The 24,085-nt window shown below is 34.2% G+C and overlaps 1 protein-coding gene across 5 annotated transcripts in view; it reads right to left on the bottom strand.

Annotated features, from left to right (window-relative positions):
• Window positions 1-24,085, bottom strand: part of GULP1 (GULP PTB domain containing engulfment adaptor 1) — a 122,789-nt gene that overhangs the window by 21,139 nt on the left and 77,565 nt on the right. For all 5 annotated transcript variants that reach the window (XM_062578479.1, XM_062578481.1, XM_062578478.1 and 2 more), the window contains 5 exons: window positions 16,883-16,954; window positions 9,988-10,086; window positions 7,013-7,150; window positions 4,537-4,653; window positions 4,067-4,159 (listed from right to left, as the gene is read on the bottom strand). In XM_062578479.1, the coding sequence (XP_062434463.1) occupies window positions 4,067-4,159; window positions 4,537-4,653; window positions 7,013-7,150; window positions 9,988-10,086; window positions 16,883-16,954 (519 nt within the window). The remainder of the gene's footprint in view (window positions 1-4,066; window positions 4,160-4,536; window positions 4,654-7,012; window positions 7,151-9,987; window positions 10,087-16,882; window positions 16,955-24,085) is intronic.

Here is a 24,085-nt window from a genome sequence, read left to right as displayed (position 1 = left end):
TTACTCAAAGAGAAATCTTCAAAAAATCCTTGAGAAACTTCAGCCATCCCTAAAATAATAGAAAAAAACACCCTCTCCCCTCTCAAAGGTTCTTTAGTGTTCAAAAATGATTTACTGTTCACTCTACCAGAAAATCTGATGGTGCTAACTATGCAACTGGTAATCCACATGATGGCCATGTGTACAGCTAATCTAGGCTACTCTAAGTAGTACCAATAGTAAAAATACACTCTATGTCATAAAAAAAAAAAACAAAAAAAAAACAAAAAAACAAAAAAAAACCAAAAAAAAACAAGTCAGGTAAACTAGTGCTCCCAGGAATCCACTGAACTTTGGAAGCTGCATTTATATACAGAGGCAGTATCCAAACTTTTATCATGATACAGACTTAAACAGTCTCATTATAAGAAAATAAAATGAAAATCAGATTGTCCCCACATAATCAAGACCAAATGTAAGAAAGACCAGTGATTAATGTATTGCCAAACCACTAAAACAGAGGAAAAGTAAACAGTACAGATACAAAAGTAATGGAAACTTTAGCTGTACATCCAAAGGAGTGAGAGAGAAAGTAAGAAACATCCCATGCCAACACTTCATATGCCAAACATAAGTGTAGCTATACAGGCAAACTATTTTAAGGAAACCACATTTTGATAGAGTATGCCCTTCAGAAATTGATTCAGGAAATTATAAAAAGGTAACAGTTTCTATTGCATAAGCCTTCTTCACTGGCAAATATATGTATTTTAGTGGCCAACCTTTAAAAATTTTAGCAAGACAAGCAACACTGAAACACAACACAAAATAGAAAAAAAATCACTAAGCAATTTATTTACACAACATGCTGAATAAACATAGTTATAATACCCTGACAGAAAAAATATATACAGAATATTCATAATTCAGTATTTCATTTTCCCAGTGAATTTTATGCTAAAGTATTTGATTATACAACCGAGTTGCCTTTTTTGTAATTCCAACTATGTTCTCATTGTTTTTAATGGCTTCTTTTATAGATTCAGAAAGAAATTATTTTTCCCATACATAGTTTAAGTACTGACAAAGAAAGCAACTAATTAGGTTCATGTTGGTTTGGTCATTTGACTAGATTTAGAATGACCACAGAAACATTTTGGTAGTGAGAGCAAATATACCCCTCAGAAGCAAAGGCCTACTGCTACCAATAGTTTGCCTCCACCTACACTTCATAAAAATGTAAAGGGTATATTAAAAAATAAATAAATATTTTGAACTAATGCAATGTCCAAATGCAGGAGCCTTTGAAGTTAGATATGGACAAAGCATATCTACATATAAGAAAAGGGTACAACCTTGCAGGGTTTTCTTAGTTTTTACACAGTTCAAGATTAAACTGAATAGCCACTGACTTACATTTATTCAAAACTAGCGTCCTGGGATTAATCAAGACTTAATAGGTATTTCAAGTCCTGAGGAAGGGTAACATTGCAAAAATCTCTAAAATCATTCCAATGGAACTGAAGGAGGGTTTTTTTAAGTGTTGTAACATTGGATTTTTCATGCATATAGTTAGTACTCATTTCAGTCTGCCAGTATTTTAAAATAATTCCTGAAAATAATTCCTTACATGCCTGATAAGGATAATCAGGAAAGCCGTTCTGTATTACTTATCCTGTATATTTTCCAAACATTCCTATAACTTGTACTACTTCTAAACTGTACAGAGAAAAGTTGCCTGTATATTATTATTATTATTTTTTTTTTTTTTACTGTTTTCATATGCAAGCGTATTTTCTTTTTTGAAAAAAAAGAGAATAACTGCTTTTGTTATTGCCTACAAAGGAATGCAATTGAAACAACCGGTGGTGGATGTTCCAGGTCAAAAAAACATTCTCTTATAAGTAATTGTTAATTACCCAAAATATTTTGAACTTCATGCTTAAAATGAAGCTTTTGCTTACAAAGTACTTGCACTTTTTCCTCTTAGTTCGGCTCTTGATGAATTTTGCATGTGTCACTATCTAATTTTCTTTGGGTACATTTTAATGTCAAGTAACTACAAATTAAGAATATTTAGTACTATGTTTTGCAATAAAACATTCCACATTGTTACCCAAGTGTTCAATATATGAACCATGTTCATCACCTTTTAGAGAGGTAAATCTCCACCAGTAATTCTAAATATCATAGTCTAGCCTTGAACATTGAACTTGTTCTTGAGAAGCACACATATAAAGTAACATCTTTATTAAATACAAAACATCTTTAAAAAAAAATGGAAGTAAAAGAGGATCGGAATTTTAAGTCTTAGGCACATTCCATTTGATCTTGAATATGAAATCCAGTAAAAGGCCTTAACATACAACTTGTAAACCTGGCTGTTTAGAATTGAGGAATACCAAGGCTAGTTTTTTTGTTTGTTTGTTTTGTTTTGTTTTTTAACATGCAGTGAGCCAAACATTTGATTATATATACATACTAAGTTTTACCAACACAGTTTACAGATGTTCTAAGATTGTTATGTTTTTCATATTGAAGTCAGTTCTTCAACAGAAGTTTGACTGCCAAACTTGACAGCTTAAAAATCAAAAGTAAAGAACCCCTAAGGATCTCACTTGTGTATTCTCAGATTGAAGGAGATGAGACTGAAAAAATCCAAAAAAGAGATACAATCTAGCACTGTTAATTGGAAAGGGATCTGGGAATCAGAAGACTTGAGCTTTAGTCTCATTTTCAAGAAAAGAAGAAATGGCTTTTTATATAAAAATGTCAAGATACGTATCATCAAATCATATCTGCTATTGCAGGCACCCTATGATATGAGTCATTTAGCAAACCCATCAAATTATCATAAAAACAGTTATGCCTCCTCTTCCCTGCACTGAAAAGTCATTTCACAACCGCACTATTCCACTTGCTGCTTTTATTTTTATTTTCAACCTAATTGGTTGACTTGCATGTGTTTACGCTTATGTTAACATAATTACAACTCTGATCTACCATGCACATAACACAATTTAAAACACGCCTACTTGAATGATCTCTTTTCGTAAGGCATAAAAGTTGATAGTATTTGGCAGGTAGGATTACATTCTTATGTATGAATTGGCAAAGATATTTTCCTGAAAACGTTTATTTTTGTTGTTGACTACAAAATTCAAAGAATCATACACAGATTGGAAAAGACTTTTAGAGGTCATCTAATCCAATCTCCTGCTCAAAGCAGGATCCAGTTAGAGATAGATGTTGAGGACTCTGACCAGTCAACTTTGAATACCTGCGAGGATAGAGATTCCTCAACCTCTCTTGACAGCCTGCTTCAGTATTTACTCATCCCATTTATCAAAGCCTATTGTATGTCAAAATAAGGTTAGATATTAAACAGGCTGTTAGATTGTTCCTACTGCAATTCTAATCATGTAAAAACTCAAAAATTGAGACAGGAGAAGGCTGATTTTTTTATAAAGATTAAACAGTAAGTAAAGCGATAAAATTTACATGTGAAAACTAATTCCTGATAATGAATTAATAAAATGATTTTATGAAATAGCGAGAGACTACAATTACTGAGAGATTGCAATTATACTACTTCATTTCTGAGAGTAGATTTGTGATGTAATTATACAGATATGATAGGTAGATGCTGTACCACAGGAAATAAAAGCTCTATGTTAAATGACAGGTATAAGTAACAATATGCTTGTGACAGGAAGTTCTTAGAAAAAATCCAATATTGCAATGCCCTAGTGCTCTTCTTGAACCAGATCCTTTAAATGCAGAACAGAGTTCTTCATCCTTCACTAATGTGCTTAGGTGTCCATAAAAATGAGCATTTACCATCATTAGGCATCAACAAATGGGTATAAGAGGATTAAGAAATCACAAATTATTAAAGGATTGCAATTTGCACTTTTGTTGGCTTGCCATGATCTTACTGTTACTTCAGCACTGCATTTCAACAGATAGATGATCAGTGTATGTTAATCATGATCATTAAAAACAGCATAGATACTAACAATTATCATAACACAGATGATCATAAATTGAGTAACTTCAGATATAGCAGTTATGTTCATGTACTTACTGGAGATGTATGTACTTGTGTTATTCTTAACTGATTTTCCAAATCTTGAACTTTATTTTTCAGTTCTGAGTTTTCAGTTTCTAATTCTTGAATCTACAAAGCAAGTGGTTATTTCAACAGCTATTAGAGCATTCATTCATTTCAATAGTAGCTATGAACTGTCCATTTAGAGTAAGTTTTATCTGAGTTCTCTTGATTTAATAGTAATGCTTAACTAGTTAGCTGACTATAAAAAGTAATTGAAAACAAGCTTTTAAGTCTTCCATATTACAACCTTGCTTTTCTCTTTAGTGCTCACACAAGATGGGAGGGAAAACAAAATATTGTTTCATAGTATCAGGTCTTTTTCAGTACCTGAAATCCTTAGCAATCTGAGAGTAACATTGAAAATTATACTGTTGTAGAAAGTAGCACATAACCACAATAGTATATTCTTTTTCTCTCTTTAAAAATTATGATGTAGAACTTACTCTTTTCTGTAAACCTGCAATTTGTTTTCTTGTCTCAACATCTTTTCCTCCAGATTCCAGGAATTTCCTGTAAGCTAAGTCAAATGCTTGACCAATTGTTAAAGTGATCTCTTCTGCCTTTACACAAAACACAAGACCGAAATTAGTGTACTATGAATATTTTATGTAATTACTTTCTCTTCAGAGGATCACAAAATATTTTACATAATGTACCACATTCAAAGAGATTGCTCCATCCAACATTAAAGTCAACATTACAAATAAGCATGGTCATTACTCTTCAGCAAAATAACCTGACATATAATACACTAAATGCCCTAAACAAAGAAGGCAAATTCAACAGGCAGAATACAGTTAGCTAATCCTTAGTACTAATTATACCTCCGGTTTGTATAAAGAGATGCTGTTGTAAGTCTTTCTGACAATTTCTGGAGCAATTACAGCCTTTTCTATCATTAAATACATTGCTTTAATTTTAATGGATGCACAACTGTTTTGCCCCATTGCTTTTAAATTTGTGTTTCAATGCTTATTTTGAGAATTCCTATAGTATACCAATTACCAAAGCACAGATGAATGTATCTACCCAAGTATTTAAGATTACAAAAATTCAACCAGAGAATGTGCACTTGTGTTTGCAACATATAGTAATTCAGTAGTTCTGTGCAGACCTGCATCATATATTGTGATGTTTATGTACAACCCATAGAGAGAATCCACTTTAAAAATAAAGGTGATAAAATAATAACACAAGTTTAAGAATATTAAGGCTTAAAAAAACCTGCTGACTTACATGAGGCATCAATAAATGCTGGATATATGGATATGCCATCTTCCTTAATACTTTAGTGCAGGAAATAAACATACATGGTAAGTGTTTTTTTGTTTTTTTTTTTTGTTTTTTTTTTTTTTTTTACAGTTTGGCAGGAGAACTAAAAATACTGGAAAAACATTAAATTTGCTAAAACCAAATTAATTTTTTCTTTTTTGGAATGAAAAATAAAAATTGTTTCCCACAAAACCAGTTTGCTGCTCAATGCTATGAGCATTTTTCTTTGATCATCTATAAAAACATGAAAGGCTAGATGCACAAAAATGATACTGAACATGGTTCTTCCAACCTTTTATCCATTAGTTCAACAACAGTCATGCAACAGGGGTGTGTGAAGACCCAAGCTCCATGGCAATAGGGAACTAATCCCTCTATCTCTTTCTGCTGGTGGGTGGGGGGAAAAGCAATCACGTCTACAGACAATCAGTGCAAGAAATTATTTAAATTACACTGATTTCGACCAAATTAGACCAAAAAAGTTGAACAACAACTGCTTTAGGGAACGTTTATATTACTAAAAGAATGGTTTAATGGATGATGGGAGTATGCAGTCCTAGTTATTTTCTTGGAAGGGTGAGGTTGGCCAAAAAGAAATTCAACTGAGATTCTTCGAAAGCTGAGTGCAAAAAAAGGCGCAGTGAAATTGAAGAAAGAGGAAGAGTACACTAAGTTATATACCAGGGAAGAAAGAAGAGGAAGAACTGAATTGGTTTGGAATAGAAATTGTACTGCCATACACAAACTGCAAGGGTAAATTAAAATCAGGGGAATCTGAAAAAGAAAGGCACAAGATAGACATTGAAGAGAAAAATGAACAGAGACATATAGCAATTCTCAACAATATTTACTGAAGCTGGCACTGGAGTAGCACAGGTGAACAACAAAATCATCAGAAACACTGTCTATTAAGTAATACACAACGATATATAATACACACTGTAAGAGTAAATATGCATCTTTCTCAGTGTTGATTCCAGTACTCCTATTTGTTAATTACTTTCTGTCAGGGGTAAACTTGTAACCCTGTTTCAGCCAGACATGATTTTCTTCATTTCCTGTACTAAAGTATTCTTTTTTTTCCTGCTATCACACATTTCTGAACAGTTGCCCTATTCTATCACAGAGGTGAGAAAATTTCAGTGGTTGGTGAAACGAACTCTCTGGTAGCACACAAGGCCATCAATAAACCTGAGACACGTGGCAGGGAAGGGAGAGGGAGGAAAGGAGAAGCCTTATTGCTTACAGAAAAATAAAAAAGCTGAGAAAGAAAGGTCAAAGGCAGATGCAAAAGCAGAAGAGTCAATGAGGGTATCACAGTCACTGAGCTGCAGTAATCTCTGCAGAACAGCTGTGCAAACATTTCAAGCTTGGTGGGATACAGTCTGTTCTAAGAGCAATTTAGAGGCTTGGTTTAGGATATTGAGCCAGGCAGTAAGAACTGTTGTCTCAGGGGAAAAAGAAAAACCTATCTTAAAGTAATGCATCAAATTTACAAGGCATCACATTGGCTTGAAAGATCCTGTCACGCCAATACCAGTCAACAAGATGGTTATTTGATTTTATTAATCCCTTTCCCTTTAGTTGAAAACAAAACAAAGTTCTTAATAGAGACCCAAATTCTTCTAAAGCATCTTGCATACTTACACACTTTTCACTGTCAAATACATAGCACAAATGCTTATTTGATTCTGAATCTTTGCATATGAAAGTAAATATTCTCTTGTCAGTTTTATCATCAGCACAAAACGATATCCTATGGAGTTGACAATTGTGCTGGACTTCCTGCAAATAAACAGAAAGATTACTAAAATTACTATAAATGCCTGAGATAAAGATGAACAAAGTAATTCTCCTGTTTTTTCACATATAAAGGAACAGATGCAGTAACATTTCTGAATGTCTCTTACTATAGAGGAGCAAAATGTACTTAAAGTATGATAAAAGCTAACAATCTCATCTCCTTTAACAAATGTTCCTATTTTTACTGAATGTAATCAGGAAATGTTTATTTAGAAGTGTTTATTTGGACAGTAATTTCTGCTTTAGGAAAAGGGTTCTACTGTTGCTCTGTATCCCCGTACTATTTATTTAGAGATTGATCATGTAAAACACTCAGATCTTTTTCCAGGTGCATTACATCTTCCATTTCATCGATCTCCTAGGGTTTGCAGTTCTATCAAAATGAGGCCCTTACCTTTCTACCTTCAATACAGACAACAGAAACAAAGTGATTGTTATCTAAACACAGAAGCACAGAGAAATAAATTAGAAATCTAAATAATTACTTTAAAAACTAATAAAAATAGTTTTACCAGTTTTGTTTGCATGCTTAGGATACCACAGATATTTTCTTTTCCATTAAAAGACATGCTCCAGCTATTTTAAATGTTAAAATGGTAATGTTCTTCAGTTAAGAAAGCTGAAATGAATAATCTGAACATTTTTCTTGTTTTTTCCTCGACAAGTCTGTTCTTGGTATTTTGTTTGGCTTATTACATGGGAAAACACTATTTGCTTTAAAGAAATATGCAGTTTGGATGTGAGCTATTATCTAGTAAAAATATATATATATATTCCTGTGCATCACCAAAACTGCAAACACTTCCAGGATCGCTACAGATTGCTATAATCTCAAAGGCAAGGGAGCACGTCCGCTCTACATACAGTAGTTTATCAAAGAATGTTCTATAAGGCCAATCTCTTCCACTTCTGTTCCCCTCATTCAATTCCCTTTCTTAATGTTTACAGCCAGTCTTCTAGGCACCATTTTTCTCTCATGTCCCCAAGTGTCTCTCACATTTAATATTTTTCTCCCTTAGCTCTCTGCCAGTTTCACCTAATAACACATTTGCTGCTCTTTTAGATTTATAGATCAACCTAACTGCTCCTCTGTTCCATCTGTTTTCCTATACCCCTGCCTTTTTGGGGCTGAGTATAAAATAGAGTCTTGATACATCAGTATTCTCCTGCTCATACCACAATAGCTAGTCATTATACCAATAAAAAACAGTATTCTTCTGTAACAAAACTAAAGCAATTTTTTTTCTAGAAAACATACACAGAAAAAGATTTATTATACCCTGTGATGACAGTATAGAATTTAAGATATTTCCCAAAGCACCTATAAAATTTTAATTGCCCCTTCCCCTCCCTCCCCCCCCAAACTCATTATGGCCAATGTCCTAGTACTATAAATGCTGCAGAGACTTAGCTGATTTCAGAAGAGCTATTGAGCCATTTACAGGAAACATACTCAGTATGTTCTAAGTATCACACCATTGCACACATTTTTAAAACAGCTTTTGCTGAATAGGAAATGACCACTTAATTCAAATTTAATTTTTACATGTAGCTTTAAGAAAAGAAGTGGAAGAGGGAAAAAAGACTGCTCAGAGTTGATCACAAATTAAGTTTGTACTAACAGCATTGTTGAAAGATTAGAATGTTCCTGCTCCCCCAGGAACTTCTGTCCCACAGATCTCTGTTAATCTCTGCAGGAAGAGTTAGAACAACTAACATTTTTTGGCATTTAAAACTTATTTTAAATCATTTCTTGCCAGAATAGAGGTTTAGTATCCTCTTCTGCCCTATCATATAAACAAGGTGCACAAACTACCATAAAAGTTGACATGAAGATTTCTTTCCCCTTCTGCTTATGAATTGTTCACTTACTATATCCAGAGTTTAAAGCAAAAATGCGTTGCAAGTAGACACACATTCTTGAATTAAAACTAGCTTTTCTGAGAGCAGTATCACTGTTTCGGTAGCAGTAACTATTTCAGAATTAGTAAGTAGTAATTAGTAATTTTGCTTATTAGCAAAAAATCCAAGATTTAATAAATGCTTAAGATTTAAAAGCATTCAGAAGTTTAAAGTGACAGACTATTGAATAATTACTTTTTTAGATTGATTGTATTTATTGCTTTATAATTCTATGAAATCTGTGAAGAAGATGGCTTATTTAGCATATAACATCTTTCAAAATACCAAACTAAACAGAAAACCCGCCAAGAGATGATGCAGCTGACTAACACTGCTGTCACGCTGTGCCAGATGACACAGATGACAAGCCTATAGTAGTGCTTATGGCCTGCTACACAAAGTTTACAAATAGGTAACACACCAGGAAGACATAAGATTTCTAAGGAAGAAGGGATAGAGTAAAAAAAACAGAAAATAAAAAAAAGAAAAGGAATAGGTAAAGAAAAGAGGTGCAATTCCAAATCAGAAGCACAAATAATGAGCCACTACAAATTTTCTCCTCATTCACTATAAATAGCATCTTTATGTGGGCACCTACATACAGCGACCATTTGGAAAGGCACCATATGTAATAACATGCAGTTGCCACAGTGTTTTCATTTTCCTTAGTTTAAAGATCCTGGTGTGAAAGATTAGAAAATTAAATCTCACATGAGCTTTAGTCTGTATTTAGGGGTACCATTTATCTTCTTGGGAAGGTTTGACCCATGTATTGTAACAAGAAATGGCACTTTAGAAGAAGTTTCCATGAACAGAATGGCTTTCGCTATGATACTTCTAAAAAATAGAAAATGATAAAAGCATAGTTAAAGCAATATTTAATTACTAGTTTAAGAGCACAAAAATGTGTTTCTTACCTTTGTTTTGGGGTCTAGAATTTTCACACCGTAAATTGAGATTTGTAATTCAACTTTGGGAGTCTTCTGGCCTTCAGATTTCTTGATGTGTCTTGCAAACTATGAAATGAAAAGCAAAATAGCAGTAACATTACTACCAGTTTTCTTTACTTTTCATTACTTATTTCCTCTTAACTGTTTCAAATGAAAGTTGCTTCTTCAATGTGCTCTTAAAAACCACACCAACCACTGCAAAATGCCAAATGGGCAAAAAGCATTTCTTACTGTGTACTACAGAATATTCCTATACTTAAGAATATTTTAAAACTATTCAGCTAGATCCTGAAACGTTTATCTAACATTTTTTGCACTTAAAATTAATTCTTGCACAAGATTTCTATGAGGACAGCAGAAATATGAACACCTATAGAAGAGGGTTTGTTTTCCTTGACTATTTTTTGTTTTGCTGTTTTGCAGTGAACATCATTTTTTTCATATCCTAATTCTATACTAATTTCTGTACACATAAACTGAGGGTACGCATCTCATGTTACACTACCAAAATCAAAGTCCTTTTGAGGAGGTTCAGTTTGAAAGCATTACAACTGTCAACTTCTAAGAACTGTTTGATACTTTCTATCATATTCTCATGACTTATTTGTTGACAGTTCACTAGATAATGGCTAGATAACATTTTATATGAGCAGATCAGTTCACATATCCTACTCAATATGCCTTCCATCCTTTTCTATCCCCTTTTCTAGCTGCCACATTTGACTCATCTTACTCTTAACTCCTGAATACTGCATATAAAGTAAGTAGTGTCTAACATTTACTACTGCATGCAAGTTTTAAGAATATGTTATCTATCTGGATAACTTCATAAGCAAAATACGGAATTGCTCTATATTTCCCTCTGGTAGTAGCCCTTCTCCTCAAATTTTTCTAAAGTCCAAGAATGGTATTTTCAAATGCATAAATAAGGACAATGACTCACTGAAGGCCAGTGGAGTTGGACTCTCTGCTTGACATTTATGTTTGAATACACTGTCCTCAGATTCACTCCCACTAAAGTGTACCTGAACCGAGTGATCAAAGGACTGGGTTTTGGGAGAGACTCTTCTCAGCGAGTAGCACTGCTAGCATGTTACAGAATTCATGAATGTATTTCTCCTTCACTTTCCCCTGAGCTTTCATTTCTTAAATGAAATTTGTTCCTTCTATAAAATAAACTTTATACAAAGTGGGGACAATGACTTTCAGTTGCATAGGAGGGCTGGGAAAATCTGAAAAACAGGGTGTTAACTCATATTCTTCACCTAAGAGATGGAAGTTACAATTATCCAACTGTGAAGTATTTGACTATGGCCAACTGAACCCTCCTTCCCCCTTAAACACCTGAAAAAAAGAAAAAAAAAAAAAAACTTTTTCCTTTTGAGTTTTTGCTCTGTCCCTGTTCATGTGCTAACTAGTACTTGAGAAATCTTTCCATGAACTCATCTGCCTTTCACAGTATGACTATCTCAATTTTGTTACTTTTTTTTTTTTGCAGGTATTTCAATTCAAACGAAAATTTCTCATTTTGAAAGAACACTTATTGATATCATAAATAACATTAACCTGATAATTAATCCTGTCAACTTCATACAGAAATATGACATACATAGTTAATTCCTGACTGATGTATCACATCAGCTGACAAGTACCATGCTTCAGTTAGTTCAAAAATAATTTAAAAAAATCTCAAAACTCAATCTCAAGGTCCAATTTAATTTTTAACAACTGGGATAACTTCCTGGTGAAAACCAACTAGTTAAAAGCCAAGCAAGTTTAAACTAACTTCTCGTTCTGCCTCTCAGGCATCATGTTCTTGCAATATCCACATCCTTTTCCTGTCCTCCTATTTGCCTTCAAGCTGATTTTCAGATATTTAGATCATTGTTCTGCAGTGCTTTTCACTTTGAGCCACCATTACTTAAAATAATTAAAAAACAGTAAAATCCACCGTTACAGGCAAATATCTTGCAAGCTTTGTACATTTTATGATTCAGTGATCAGAAGATACTTTTTGCAAGTCTACTTCGAATATAGCTTAATGACAAGCTCATATCCTTTACTTCAAGTGAGGTCTTGGAACCCACATTAATCTGGAACAGCCTTGAACTTCAGTAAACCCCCTTTCCCTCTCTATCTCTCTTTTTTTTTTTAAATGCCCCTTTGGGAGAAAAATGTGCATAAGTATTTCTATACAGTAATGTACAAAGGGCAGAACTATTCAATATATACTTGTTCTTAGTGAGTTAAAGCCACAGCATATGTTGAAAACCATGATGGAATACTTGGTATTTCAAATGTAACCAACACATTAGGGTCTTGAACAACAGCTATGATATGAAGATATTTTAAAATAAGTAGGTCTGCAAGAGTTTAAGAACAGCTGGACAAAGCTTGCTCCAAATAGTCAAGAAGTCCTATAAGACTGGGGAAGTTCCAGGAAAAAATTCTGTGCCAATATTTAAAAAAGGCAGCACCCACTAAAAATGACCCTATCACATTTCCACCCCTCAGAAGACAAAATCCAAGAATAAGAGAATTCAAGTGAGAGGAAATTAATGCTCTCTATATATTTTACAAAAAAAGCAGCTTGTCAAAGTAGATACAGCATTTAACTGAGTATTGCATGCCATTATATTTCGGAAATGAAACAATATAAAGAAAGTATTCGTTAAGTTAGTTACATTAGTCTCCAGATGCAGTAAAAAACAGGAAATTGTCATTGGGAAGATATGTTTCTAATTTATTCCAGCAGAGTTTATTTCTCAAGAATGACATAGAACAATGACCATGAGAAAAATAATTACTGATAAAATCTGCAGGCTGAAGAAAAATAAGATAAAAAATAGGAGAAAAGTAACTAATGATCTGTAGTAAAATCTAAAACAATTACATGGAAATGCTTACAGATCATAAAGGTTGAGTGGCAAACAACAAAGAATATGTTAGCAAAACAGAATACTACAGATTGCCTGTACGCAAACAAATCATCACTTGCAATACCAGGCCTTGTAAATTATAAATATGGGAACAAAGTTTCTTTATTGGGAGACTACCCTATGAAGCTGGAATTATGAAAATCAGGGTAGGCTTTTAACTAACCATGAAACTATGATTGGAAGACTAATACAATCCTTGGATATTTTAAAAAGATCCTTCAGAAGACCACAGAGGCTGCACTAGATCAGTTGCTGGTGAGACCACCACTCAAATTTTATGTTCCGAGGTTTTCAAATTCAAAAGGATGCTGACAAATCGGAGAAAGCTCACAGGACATTTGCAAGAGTTGGCAAAGGACTGGCAAACCACTTTACAAGAAGTTCCATTAGCCCCATAAATGTGACTAACCAAAAACTAGTTAATGATAGTGAAAGAGATTCCCAAAAGAATCTCTTGAATACAGACAAGAGAGAGAAATGAGTGTTTCATTCAAAGGTCTAGCAAGATCCAGTGACTGAAATGTAAACATAGATAAATTCAGTCTCGTGCAGTTTTTTTTTTTTTTTTTTTTTTAATGCATTTCCTGCCCATTTCCAATTCAAATAGATTTGCTCTGTATAACTTGTGTTCTGGGTAAGAACAGAAAACAAACAAATCAGTAATTTCATGTTTGACCTTCTCTGGAATGTAAAATTCAGCCACCTCCCAAACTTGTCTAGGTTCTGTACAACAGATCCTAACACTTACTCGGATACCTGCCACTGCTTTTTTTCCTCTCCTTGTTACTTCTACTTATTCCTTTAACTTGGAAAGGACTCTGATGGACCTCCAGAGGTAGAGAATTTGCAAAAGTTACTTTCTCCTTTCAGCACACGTGAAACAAAGTATTTGTAGTCCACCCACTAACAACATTATTTGAGAGGGTAAAAATCTGTAGCTTCCCATTGGCATCAAAATAAACAATGAGAAGAAATACTAAGAACTTGGAGAGACATTTGATCCTTGGATCAAAGACAAACAAGAATAATAGGTTTGGACATAAAATTATAATGCATCACAGTATGGCTTCGGAAGAGATACAATGGGCCAAATTCTTATACTCTTAGTTTATATATGAACTGTTCTCAGGCAAGACACTCAGACTTGGCCCAATAATACAAACAGTTCAGTGGAATGAATTAGCTTTTATTTGACTATTCTGGAATTAACAGCGTATATTCCCTAAATCTTTTAGGGGAAGCAACATATGCAAATGAATCTATTATCTATGGTTTCATTTAGCTTAAAAACAAAACAAAAAAAAAGGAATAAAGAAAAAAAAATCATAACTTGTACTTTATTGTACTTGTACTTTATTACAGTAGCTGAGAAAATTGCATGCTTTCATATTCTTATTAGAAGTTACATTTGAAATACTTATGCATCAAGTATTAGCAAACAACAATCAGAAGATTAATCAGTTAAAGTTTCATGAGGAAGAGATACATGTTCAAAAATTAGTCAGGAGATTTTAATTAAAGAAATAATGTTTAAAAATTATCCTGATATCAAAACAAAGCTATGTGCTTTTGTTTAATGTTTACATTTCACTATGATTTGAGAGGTTATTAAATAGACTTGAAAGGAAGCAGTTTCTTTGATTTGGGTGCTATAGCGAATAAAGGTTCAATTCCTTCTTTTTATGCAGATTTCCAGTGAGAAATCAGCCATGTCAGTGCACACAAACATCTTTAAGAATATCTGTTTGAGGGTATCATACTTGTTGAGGCTAACAAACCAAGCATGCTCCTGCAATCTACCTTCGCCCACAGGTTATATAATTGTTTAAAATTTTTAATGCTCTTGTAGTTTAGTTAGGTGCCACATTAGCTAGTGCAAATATATTATATCATACTATCACCTGTAAAACAGTGAAAGTAGTATTTGTAACAAAAAATAGTAAAAGTATTCAACAACAGGGACTACGTTAAGACATAAGACATATCTTCCCTCTCAAGTTTTAACATTTTCATCTTAATTCTCATGTTTTCTACCTAGCTTTCGGAAGACTCTTTTCCTCCATTTTGCCCTAGCAACACTATATGGAGACACCTAGGAAAAAAATAGACATTTATTTCTTTTACAGTGATTGCATCTTCTAGGTCATGTTGCAGTCCCACTTCTGATGTGTGTTAGGTGCATCTAACAAAATTACAATCTCTGAAAATCCATTTCTTCAGAATGAATTATATTCTTTCTCAATTAAGAGGAGTGCTCATTTCACTTTATAAAATGAGATTTGACAATTTTATGTCTCAATAGCCTAGGCATGTTCTGATATGAAAGCAAATGCCTTTATATCATCTTCCTTACAGTAGTCTTTACCATTCTAGAAATCAGTTTCATTAGAAAACGGAAAAGAAAAATTTGGTTGTAATAAACTATAAGAACAGGTCAATTTATCTTAGAAATATAAAATATTAGTGGCCATTTTACTTCTCTATATCTTTATCCTGCAGTACATCCCTGCACAATTTGAAAACAAAGAAAAACCCTACCAGTATAAGAACAGCCCTCTGGAATAAATTATAGAGGCTTAAAAATATATTTTAAGTGTAGCTGATCCAGTGTGTTTAGAAAATACACTAATATTATTTGGGATAAAACAAGTAGAATGAAGTATTAACAAAAAGTAATTCTTCCAAGTTATTTTATCTTGCTGTAGAACATCAGCTCCACCTGCTGGTAAAGATAAGTTGACAGAGCTGCAAGCAACAATTTTGCACAAAAACTTTTTGGCAAATTAAAAGTTCTCAGCACCATATGAGTTGTGAGTTTCTGATTAGAAGGAGTAAAGAGCTATAAATCAAATGTCTATTCTAACATGGGTTGATAAAACAATGGCTTAAGAAGTTTTACAACAACAGCACATGCAATCAAGGAAGTTCAGAGAATGATTACAACATTGAAGTCAGAGACCTACTATCAGCACCCCTCACCCGGGCAAAAATTAGTGAGTAGCAACACATTAGGACTAAAAACAAATATTAGCATACCATGAGCACTCTTATCTGGTTTTGGCCTTCTCATCGGCATACTTTTTCATTCTCTGTCAAGTCCCTCAGTGCCCAAGAACACATAACTAAGAAGCAATTGTTAATGCCCAATTTTCGCAACCTCTTGACATCATGCAGCCATTCACATAGCTGGTTTTTGTGTGCATGAGCCAGGATCTGGCGAACAAAACAGTAATGCGCCATGTCATAAACATGTCCACATCAGTTTTTAAATCTTGTTCTCTCCTTCCAGCCCTGCTTCCAGATATGTCATTGATTATCAAAGCTAGAGGGTGAATGACATTCATGCCAGTGTCACAAACCTTCACCACTAGCCTAACAGGCCGTTTTCCTAAATTGCACGTGTTAGCTTTGGGTGACGGGCAGTCCAGAAGAGCCAGTATCCATGGAGTTATCGTAGTCCGCTTACGCCTTGGTAAGGCATTCTTTTTCCTGTTCTCTGGTGCTTGCAGCTTTCCTTAAGTGAGTACACCATGTTTTAGAACATGTTTTCTGCCATGAGGCTGAAGTGATCTAATCAGAGATATTCAACAGCCATAAAGGGAGAATGGCAGATAGAACAATTTGTTGCTATCTAATCCGGGCTTAACAAAGCCCTAAAATTTCCAAAGAAAGCTTTAAGATACATAAATGGTATACCAGAAATAACAGTGTAATCTAAGAGACAATGAAATATTTGTACAACCTGATAATATAGACACAATAGTGAAGTACTCACTTGCCTGTGAAGAAATCACTAAAAGCAACTATGTCTAGAACTCTCATGCATTTACCTGGAAACACTTGTTCTCTTGTGTGTTATCTATGAAAGAGGATACATATGAAATATGTTCTATTTCATTACAAATTTACAAATGCTTCCTTACCTTTAATTTTCTAACAGCATCTCGGACAACTTCTGTGCCTTTGGGCTGCTCCACTTCTGTACTGCCAAGAAACTGAAAAGATTGTAGTTCATGAGAAATAAGAAGTTACACAATGAAAGACATCCCATACAAACCTACGCATTACAGGATAGGGACTCTATTCCATTCAGGCACTATTATATTGGCAGTGTCGAATCTTTCAGAAAATAACAAAAACATATAGAATATTAACAATGCATTTCAACAAAACAACATGCATCAGTGGTTTAGACTAGGTTAGTAGAACTTGCATACTGTGATGCAAATAGACCTGACTCAATTCAGGACAGTAACTTCACAGATTTAAAGGAAACAGGCTCCAGTTCACCTAAAAATATGGATTTCTACTAGAAATATTTTTGTTAAGTAAGGTTCTAATAAAAACCAAATATTATACCTATTAATATATAGAATATAATATTTTAAGAGACACTCACCCTTCCTTATTTGTACACTGAAAATGCCTTTAAGTTCTTTCATAGAGTTTTGCTTATTTTCCAGTTCATACTATATTATCTAGCATACAGTATACAAAGAAATGTGATAACACTGCCCAAAATGTGTTTGTGTAATAAGTTAAGAAATTACGGGTTGCCTGCCTGATTTCTGAGGCAGTTGATTTAAGTCATACCACTTGTATATAGCAACATAATGATAGGAAAAAAAAAAAAAAAAAAAAAAAAAAAACTTTAAAAGGAAAAAATTCAGAAAAATAAGTGATGTAATTAGCAATGCACATGCTATCACAATAGCTTCTTTATATGAAGAAAAGTACCTTTTCACTCAGGTGGCTTTTCATTTGCCTCTACTAACATGATGTACAGAGATAATTTTAAGTCTTTGCAATTTCAAAAGCAACTTGTAAGTTTACCAAGCTATAGAAGCTTTCAACATTATAATTCTGAAGTTTTCAATTTCATTAAAACTTCGTAACATGTTTACTGTAGTCAGTGTGCTCTACTGTACACCTGCAGCTCTACCAATAAATATTCACATTATAAATTTGTTACTGACATCTGAGATATGATGTGCCACCTTGAATGCAAAAGCATGTAGATCAAAACCTAGTGATACAGGCACATCTGTTGTCAGCGCTCTCTACTGTTGTAATTCCTCAGCTAGGAGATCAAGGGTTTTTTCTTAATAAATAACGAAGTAGAAACCTTATATTGATTTGTTTCCATTCATGCAACATCTCCAATGACTAGAAGAAAAGGGTACATTCTTTCATAGAAAAGTGACAGTTGCAGAAAACGCATATATATGAAGAATGATTCACTGGTATTCCACAAGATGAAGAAAGAAAAAGGTGAGTGATGTGCAAACACATGCAAGAAAAGCAAAACAAAAACATACATGAACAAGAAAGAAAGAAAACAAGGACTGACCGGATGCAAGAGGGACACTAGTAATATCACATACCTGCATACATGAGTGTTTAACACAACACATACTTGCCACAACAAGAGAGGTAAAAATGTAATTGCTGCAGAGTTTGCGTCAAGGCCAGGTTTGTTGCATTAGTACACTATGTTCAGTAGAGGGATCTCGCATAAATACAGGTAGTGCAGATGTGCACAAGGCTTAAATGAACAGAGAGCACTGCTGTCTACAGCAAGGGGGAAGATGGCTGAGCATCCTTCCATCCATACTTGCTTCCTAATATTGCTGTATTTTTGAAACTTGCAGCTCCAGAAGCATTATCAATCTATGCAGCTTGTTATTTCCCAATACATAAGCAATTTTACCCCTATATAAGTTACGATAAACTTAGCACCCAGACTTGGCCTGTATTTGTGTCCAGTTCCCTTCTGGTTGCCTCAGAGCATGCTGCCTCCTCTCCAGTCGCTTTTCCAGAAGTGCATAAGACTCCTGTAAATTTTGTATTTGCCTACTTCCATCCAGATGAATCAGATAACTAGGCTGAGAGAGCAAAACATGTCTAAAAAGCAATAGAATCATTTTCCCTCCCCTTCCTCCTCAGATGTGTCCCTCTGATCTGACGAAAAAGCAAGATGAAAGCGAGCTTCTTCACTGCAGTCAATAAACCCAAGCAGTAGACCAATCTTTCCACAACCATCAATTTTATATAAATACTGTTTTTCTGAAGGCTTGTATCTCCCATTGATTAACTCTGCTGCCTAAAAATGCATAAGCACCAAATGAAGCTTCTGCCATAGCTGGACCACCTGTTAAATTTTGCTGAATTTTAAAACTTAATAACGTACTCAAAATTAGAAATCATCATTTGTTTAGTGTTCTTAATGTATATCCCTGCCACTTACAGGATATTTATAGAGGGAATAGTTATCTAAAAACAAAGATGAAATACTTAAGGCACAAGATTAAATGACTATCTGACAAAACCTGAAAAAACATATATAAATTCAGATTACTGAAAAGGTAACGAGAAAATCCCCCTAAAACAAAGTCCTGAAGTATATGGAAATATCATGAGTGTTATATGAGTACTTACGGAGCTTTTATTAACTAACTAGAATTCTACCAATCATTTGCAGTGCAGTGCTTTCCAGATGAGTTTTGGTTTTGACATTTAACATTGGTCTGCAATTTTTATTGGACTCCACAATCTGGATGTGTAATCTGAGCTTACACTTAAAGTATGCAGCATGGGGAAAATATAGTAAGATGTACTCTCTAACGTAAAAAAATTTGGAGCATAGATGTCAATATTAGTCAGAGTTGATGAAATCATGCCATGAGTTGAACTGTTTGCAGTTTGAAACTTATATCTTTGTTAGATGCAATTCTATCTAGGTAAGCTCAAAGTTTAGTTATAACTGGTTATTACAATGCTTCTTACATTTCTTAAATTTCCTGCCTAACCTTCATAGGCTAACTTTCCCATTTGTTTTTCAGATGGAATAGAGCAATAAACAATAAATAAAAAACAGCAATAGAGAGAAAATATTCTGAATATATTTGACTGATTGAAATTCTATTAGTACTTTGGCCAAAAATAATTCAAGACAATTTATTTTCTAATTACAATACAATAATGACAGTACAGTAGGGTTTTAACTTACAGCTGATATTAACCATTTGGTGTCTTTTTATTGCTAGCTGTTTCATCTGTTCTCTGTAATCCTCCTTTTATTTCATACGCCCAGTCATCATACTTTGCCTAATATTAAGTACCAGTTACTATAGAATTACTTGTAATAGTTAAGCTAAACACACACATTTGTCAGACTTTTAATGACAACCTTGAAAGGATGAAAGCCTATGTTTCTATTATCCCTAACACAAAGAATGCTCTTCACTTCTGAACTTCTGCAAACTTCTGTAAAGAATGAGCAATTTATTCATCACTCCACATGAAATGTGGAGATAGCTATTTCATCATGACCTTTTGAGTACCAAATGTATCAAATGCACATGCACACACAAAAATAAATATTTATTAGGAATTCAGTAAGGCTGTACGATGAAGATGGTAAACATTCATTGTGGAAGAGTTTGTTATATAATAGTATAATAACCAAATGGTTCTTAAGAGTTGAGCTAGTACTACTCCTACAATTGATAAAATTCTTGGACTTTCACTCTTCCAGTAGAGAGCAGCATAGGATATTTTAACAATATAAAAGTGTTTGTTCTTTTGTCAGGACATTTCTAGCTCTTAAAACTGTGACACACTTCTTCATGGTTCTGAAATTCCTAAACATTGAAAGTTCTCTTTTTGCAGATTTAAATAAGAAATATAGAAAAAAACCCTATGTAGTAAATCCACTCAATAAAGAAAGGAAAAAAGCAATGCAAAATTACTGAATACTTGCTGCCAAAATATGATAAATTAGCTCCTTCTAACAGCAGAAGTTGGAGAGATTCTGATTCACTGATGAAAGACAAATATAGCCAATTCTCATAACATCAGAATGAGTCTATAATAAAAAACAAACAGAACGATGAAAAAGAAAAGTGGAACCAGCTTTGAATCTTTGCAGAAAACAGATGAGCAAATGCCTAACCCGTTAATCACATCTTAAGACATCAGTGTTTTTTGTTCAGCCTTGCATATGACTCTTCTTCATCAACTCAATAGGAAAAGTACAGTATGGACTATAAAATACTTTTACGCTCCTTCTTATCTTCTCCTCCCTGGAGTGAAACTCTCTCACCAACAGCCTTCTTGGTTCTCTACAGATCTTTGCCAGAGTACATAAATGCTTGGATTTTCTCCCACTGGGGAGCTGCACTTGGTAGCCACACTTTGAAACATATCCCTCTCTCCTAGGCAAGACTGCTGTTCAAATGAAACAACAAGAATATATTTAAAACTAATCAGAGAGCAGAGCTGTTCTCAGAAAGAAAAAAAAAAAAACAAAAAAACTCCCCAAAACACCAGAAGACTAGTCCTAAAAGTAAAATAACATTAAGAGATACAGTTAGTACCTATATGAGGAACAGGATAGAATACTGAAAAAAAGCAGAAAAGGTAATAAAGCTTATCGTGTCAGAACTCTCGCTATAGAAAATAGCAGCTGTACAAGAAAAACATTCAGTATTTCTTCAGTTCATCAAACTACACAGCACTTCAGAAGCACATCTTGAGCTATATCATGCCTTGAAAATATCAGACAATCTAAAGATTATAACAGGGCCAGTGGGAGTACACTGCTTTGCCATTGCATAGACAGTTATCAGCCATCCTAAGAACTCCAGAGATTTTAGCCACAGGGAAACAGAATAAACTTCAGCTACATGCAAGACTTGCTTCCTCCTCAGACTACTGGATGAGGAAAAACTGGCTCTGCTCTACCAGCTCATTAGCTGGAGTTAACAGCTCCTTGCTGGTTTGAGCAAGCTGTGGACATTACTGCTCAGAGGAAGCAAGCAGGCAGCAGGAGAGTAATATGAATAACCCTTACGGGTTCTCCAGCCCTGACCAAGAAACTGCAAGTTCTGGTTATATCTATCTATCTATATGTATATATATGTGCATATATTCTGGAAAGCTCATAGAAGTTTGGATGGGGAAATAGATTTAAAAGATGAAGATTTTAACAGTGCACAATGATAGCGATGCTACTATAAGTAGTATATCACACTGCAGACCTGTTTTCCTTTTAAGTACAAGTGAACTTCCAATAGTTGATATGCAAGTACATCAATTTCAGAGATATTTGTCATGAAAGAAAAAAATAGAGGCTAAGAGATAGGGCAAGAAAGTAGTGTGAACAAAGTTATCTCTTGGGGAAAACCATTCCTTATCATAATTTCCCTGGATGTGACTGGGACACCTGAATTTTTGGACAGCATTCTTTCTTCATGTGTGCTGCACATGACCCCTCACATGCAAGAATCTTTTGCTCAGAGTGGATAAAGTGGAGAAAATTAACACTAGTAATGTCAAAACCAGCACACTTCCAAACTTTATTCTCTGTATTTCAAGGTGAATACAATCTGTTTCAAATTCTGGCACATATGAAAAGATTGTTTTTTTGTTTTGCTTTCTTGCAAGAGTGTTTGTCAGCTCCATTTACTACAACTTCAGATGTCTGTGGGTAATCCAAAGGCACCGTCTTCGTTCACCCAACCTGGTCCTAAACAATGGCACCAAATGACTCTTCCACTCCTCCATTACTATTCACCAGTTCTGCAAATCCTCCTGTAAAATTCACTGTTACCTCCTGGAAGTTTTAGGACAACTAAACTAGCAAGAGATAACTCAAATGAGCATGCTGTTGACTAATGTCATCCTGCTGGAGCATATTCATAGCCCTTGTGAGGTATTTCTGATTTGCCTGGAAAAGGACAGATCATCTGACTACAGCTGAGGCTGAAATCTGTTACTGTCTATTTTAAGGTGGTTGTGCCTCTGTCTATACATTGTGAATCTTATCATTACTACAGGTTAAAATATTCTTAATTTTTGATTCATAGAAACACTTGATTATCAAACTGAAAAAGAGCAATGCACCTAGAAAAATAAACTACTAGCTCTATGCTTTCGTGATTAACCATAGCACCATGGAAATTTAACAGTGCTTTCAATATTTCTTTTATATCATGAAAATATTGAACACAATCTGAACTTTAAGTGCTATTATCACAGATGGTCATCTGTCCTTTAAATTCTAGTATCTACCTTGGTATGCAAACAAGTACTTTTTTAAAACATAAATCCTACACAAGAGATAGTCACTACAGCACAGATATATGTACTTCGGCATACCAAAGGAGACTAGAACATGAAGTGTGAATTACTTATTATTCTGTTTCTTAAACTGCAGTTCCTATACTGAAGACCATTACAACAGAAAAAATAAGCCTACATTTTCTTCACAAAACAGCTTCAACATGGAAAAATGTTTAGTCACATGAATAATATACAAGAACGTGCTTAAAAATGCTACATTGACATGAATTAGTAATGGTATTTTGACCAAAGTGGCCAAGAAAACGTCCGTGTTTTATAAAACTACCTCTCTTTTTCCTAGCTCCTAAAAATTACTTCCTAAAAACATCTACTACATTAAATGTATTGCTAGTCTTAAGTAGATAACACCAGTACTATCTTCCCTAGTTACTGTTTCACAGAACACCTTCAGAAATTTCAGAGAAGATTCGTCTAGGAGAATCAAGTAAAATCAGATTAACTATGCATCTATGGAAGATAAAGAGGGAGAAACTCTATGGAGCAGAGGGAAAAAAAAAACAGTGACAACACAAAAATAACTGTAACCCCAAAACTGCACAAGTTGGAAGCTCTATGAAAATATTTAAACAAAGTTGGTATGTTGTGGTTAAAGAAAAGAAGGGATAGGGAGAACAGCAATGCTTTACTTATCTGAACTGAAAAGTAGTAATAGCAAAGAGAAGGTGTATCTAAGGAGTAAATGAGTGACACTCAAACACGGCCACCTGATAGCATTTTCATCTACTACAGATCCATGACTTCAGTATAAGACAATATATTAAAAAAACTCCATGAACCACTTCCAAGATCTCTGTGGAAAAGCATGAATGTACCGGCAGTCTGTCTGTCTTACAAATACTTGAAACATACCCTTAGCATACCTCTGTCTCATCAACCACAAATGTCCTATCTGCATAAAGTCTAATCCTGTGCTGAATGCCCCTTCTGAGCATAAGGTGTATGAGTAAAGGCTGAGGGAGCCATGTTAGTTCAACTTGAAG

This window comes from Rhea pennata, chromosome 6, assembly GCF_028389875.1.
Source record: "Rhea pennata isolate bPtePen1 chromosome 6, bPtePen1.pri, whole genome shotgun sequence".
Lineage (NCBI taxonomy): Eukaryota > Metazoa > Chordata > Aves > Rheiformes > Rheidae > Rhea > Rhea pennata.
Note: the sequence above shows the minus strand (reverse complement) of the source record. Positions and strands in the feature narration are given on the sequence as shown.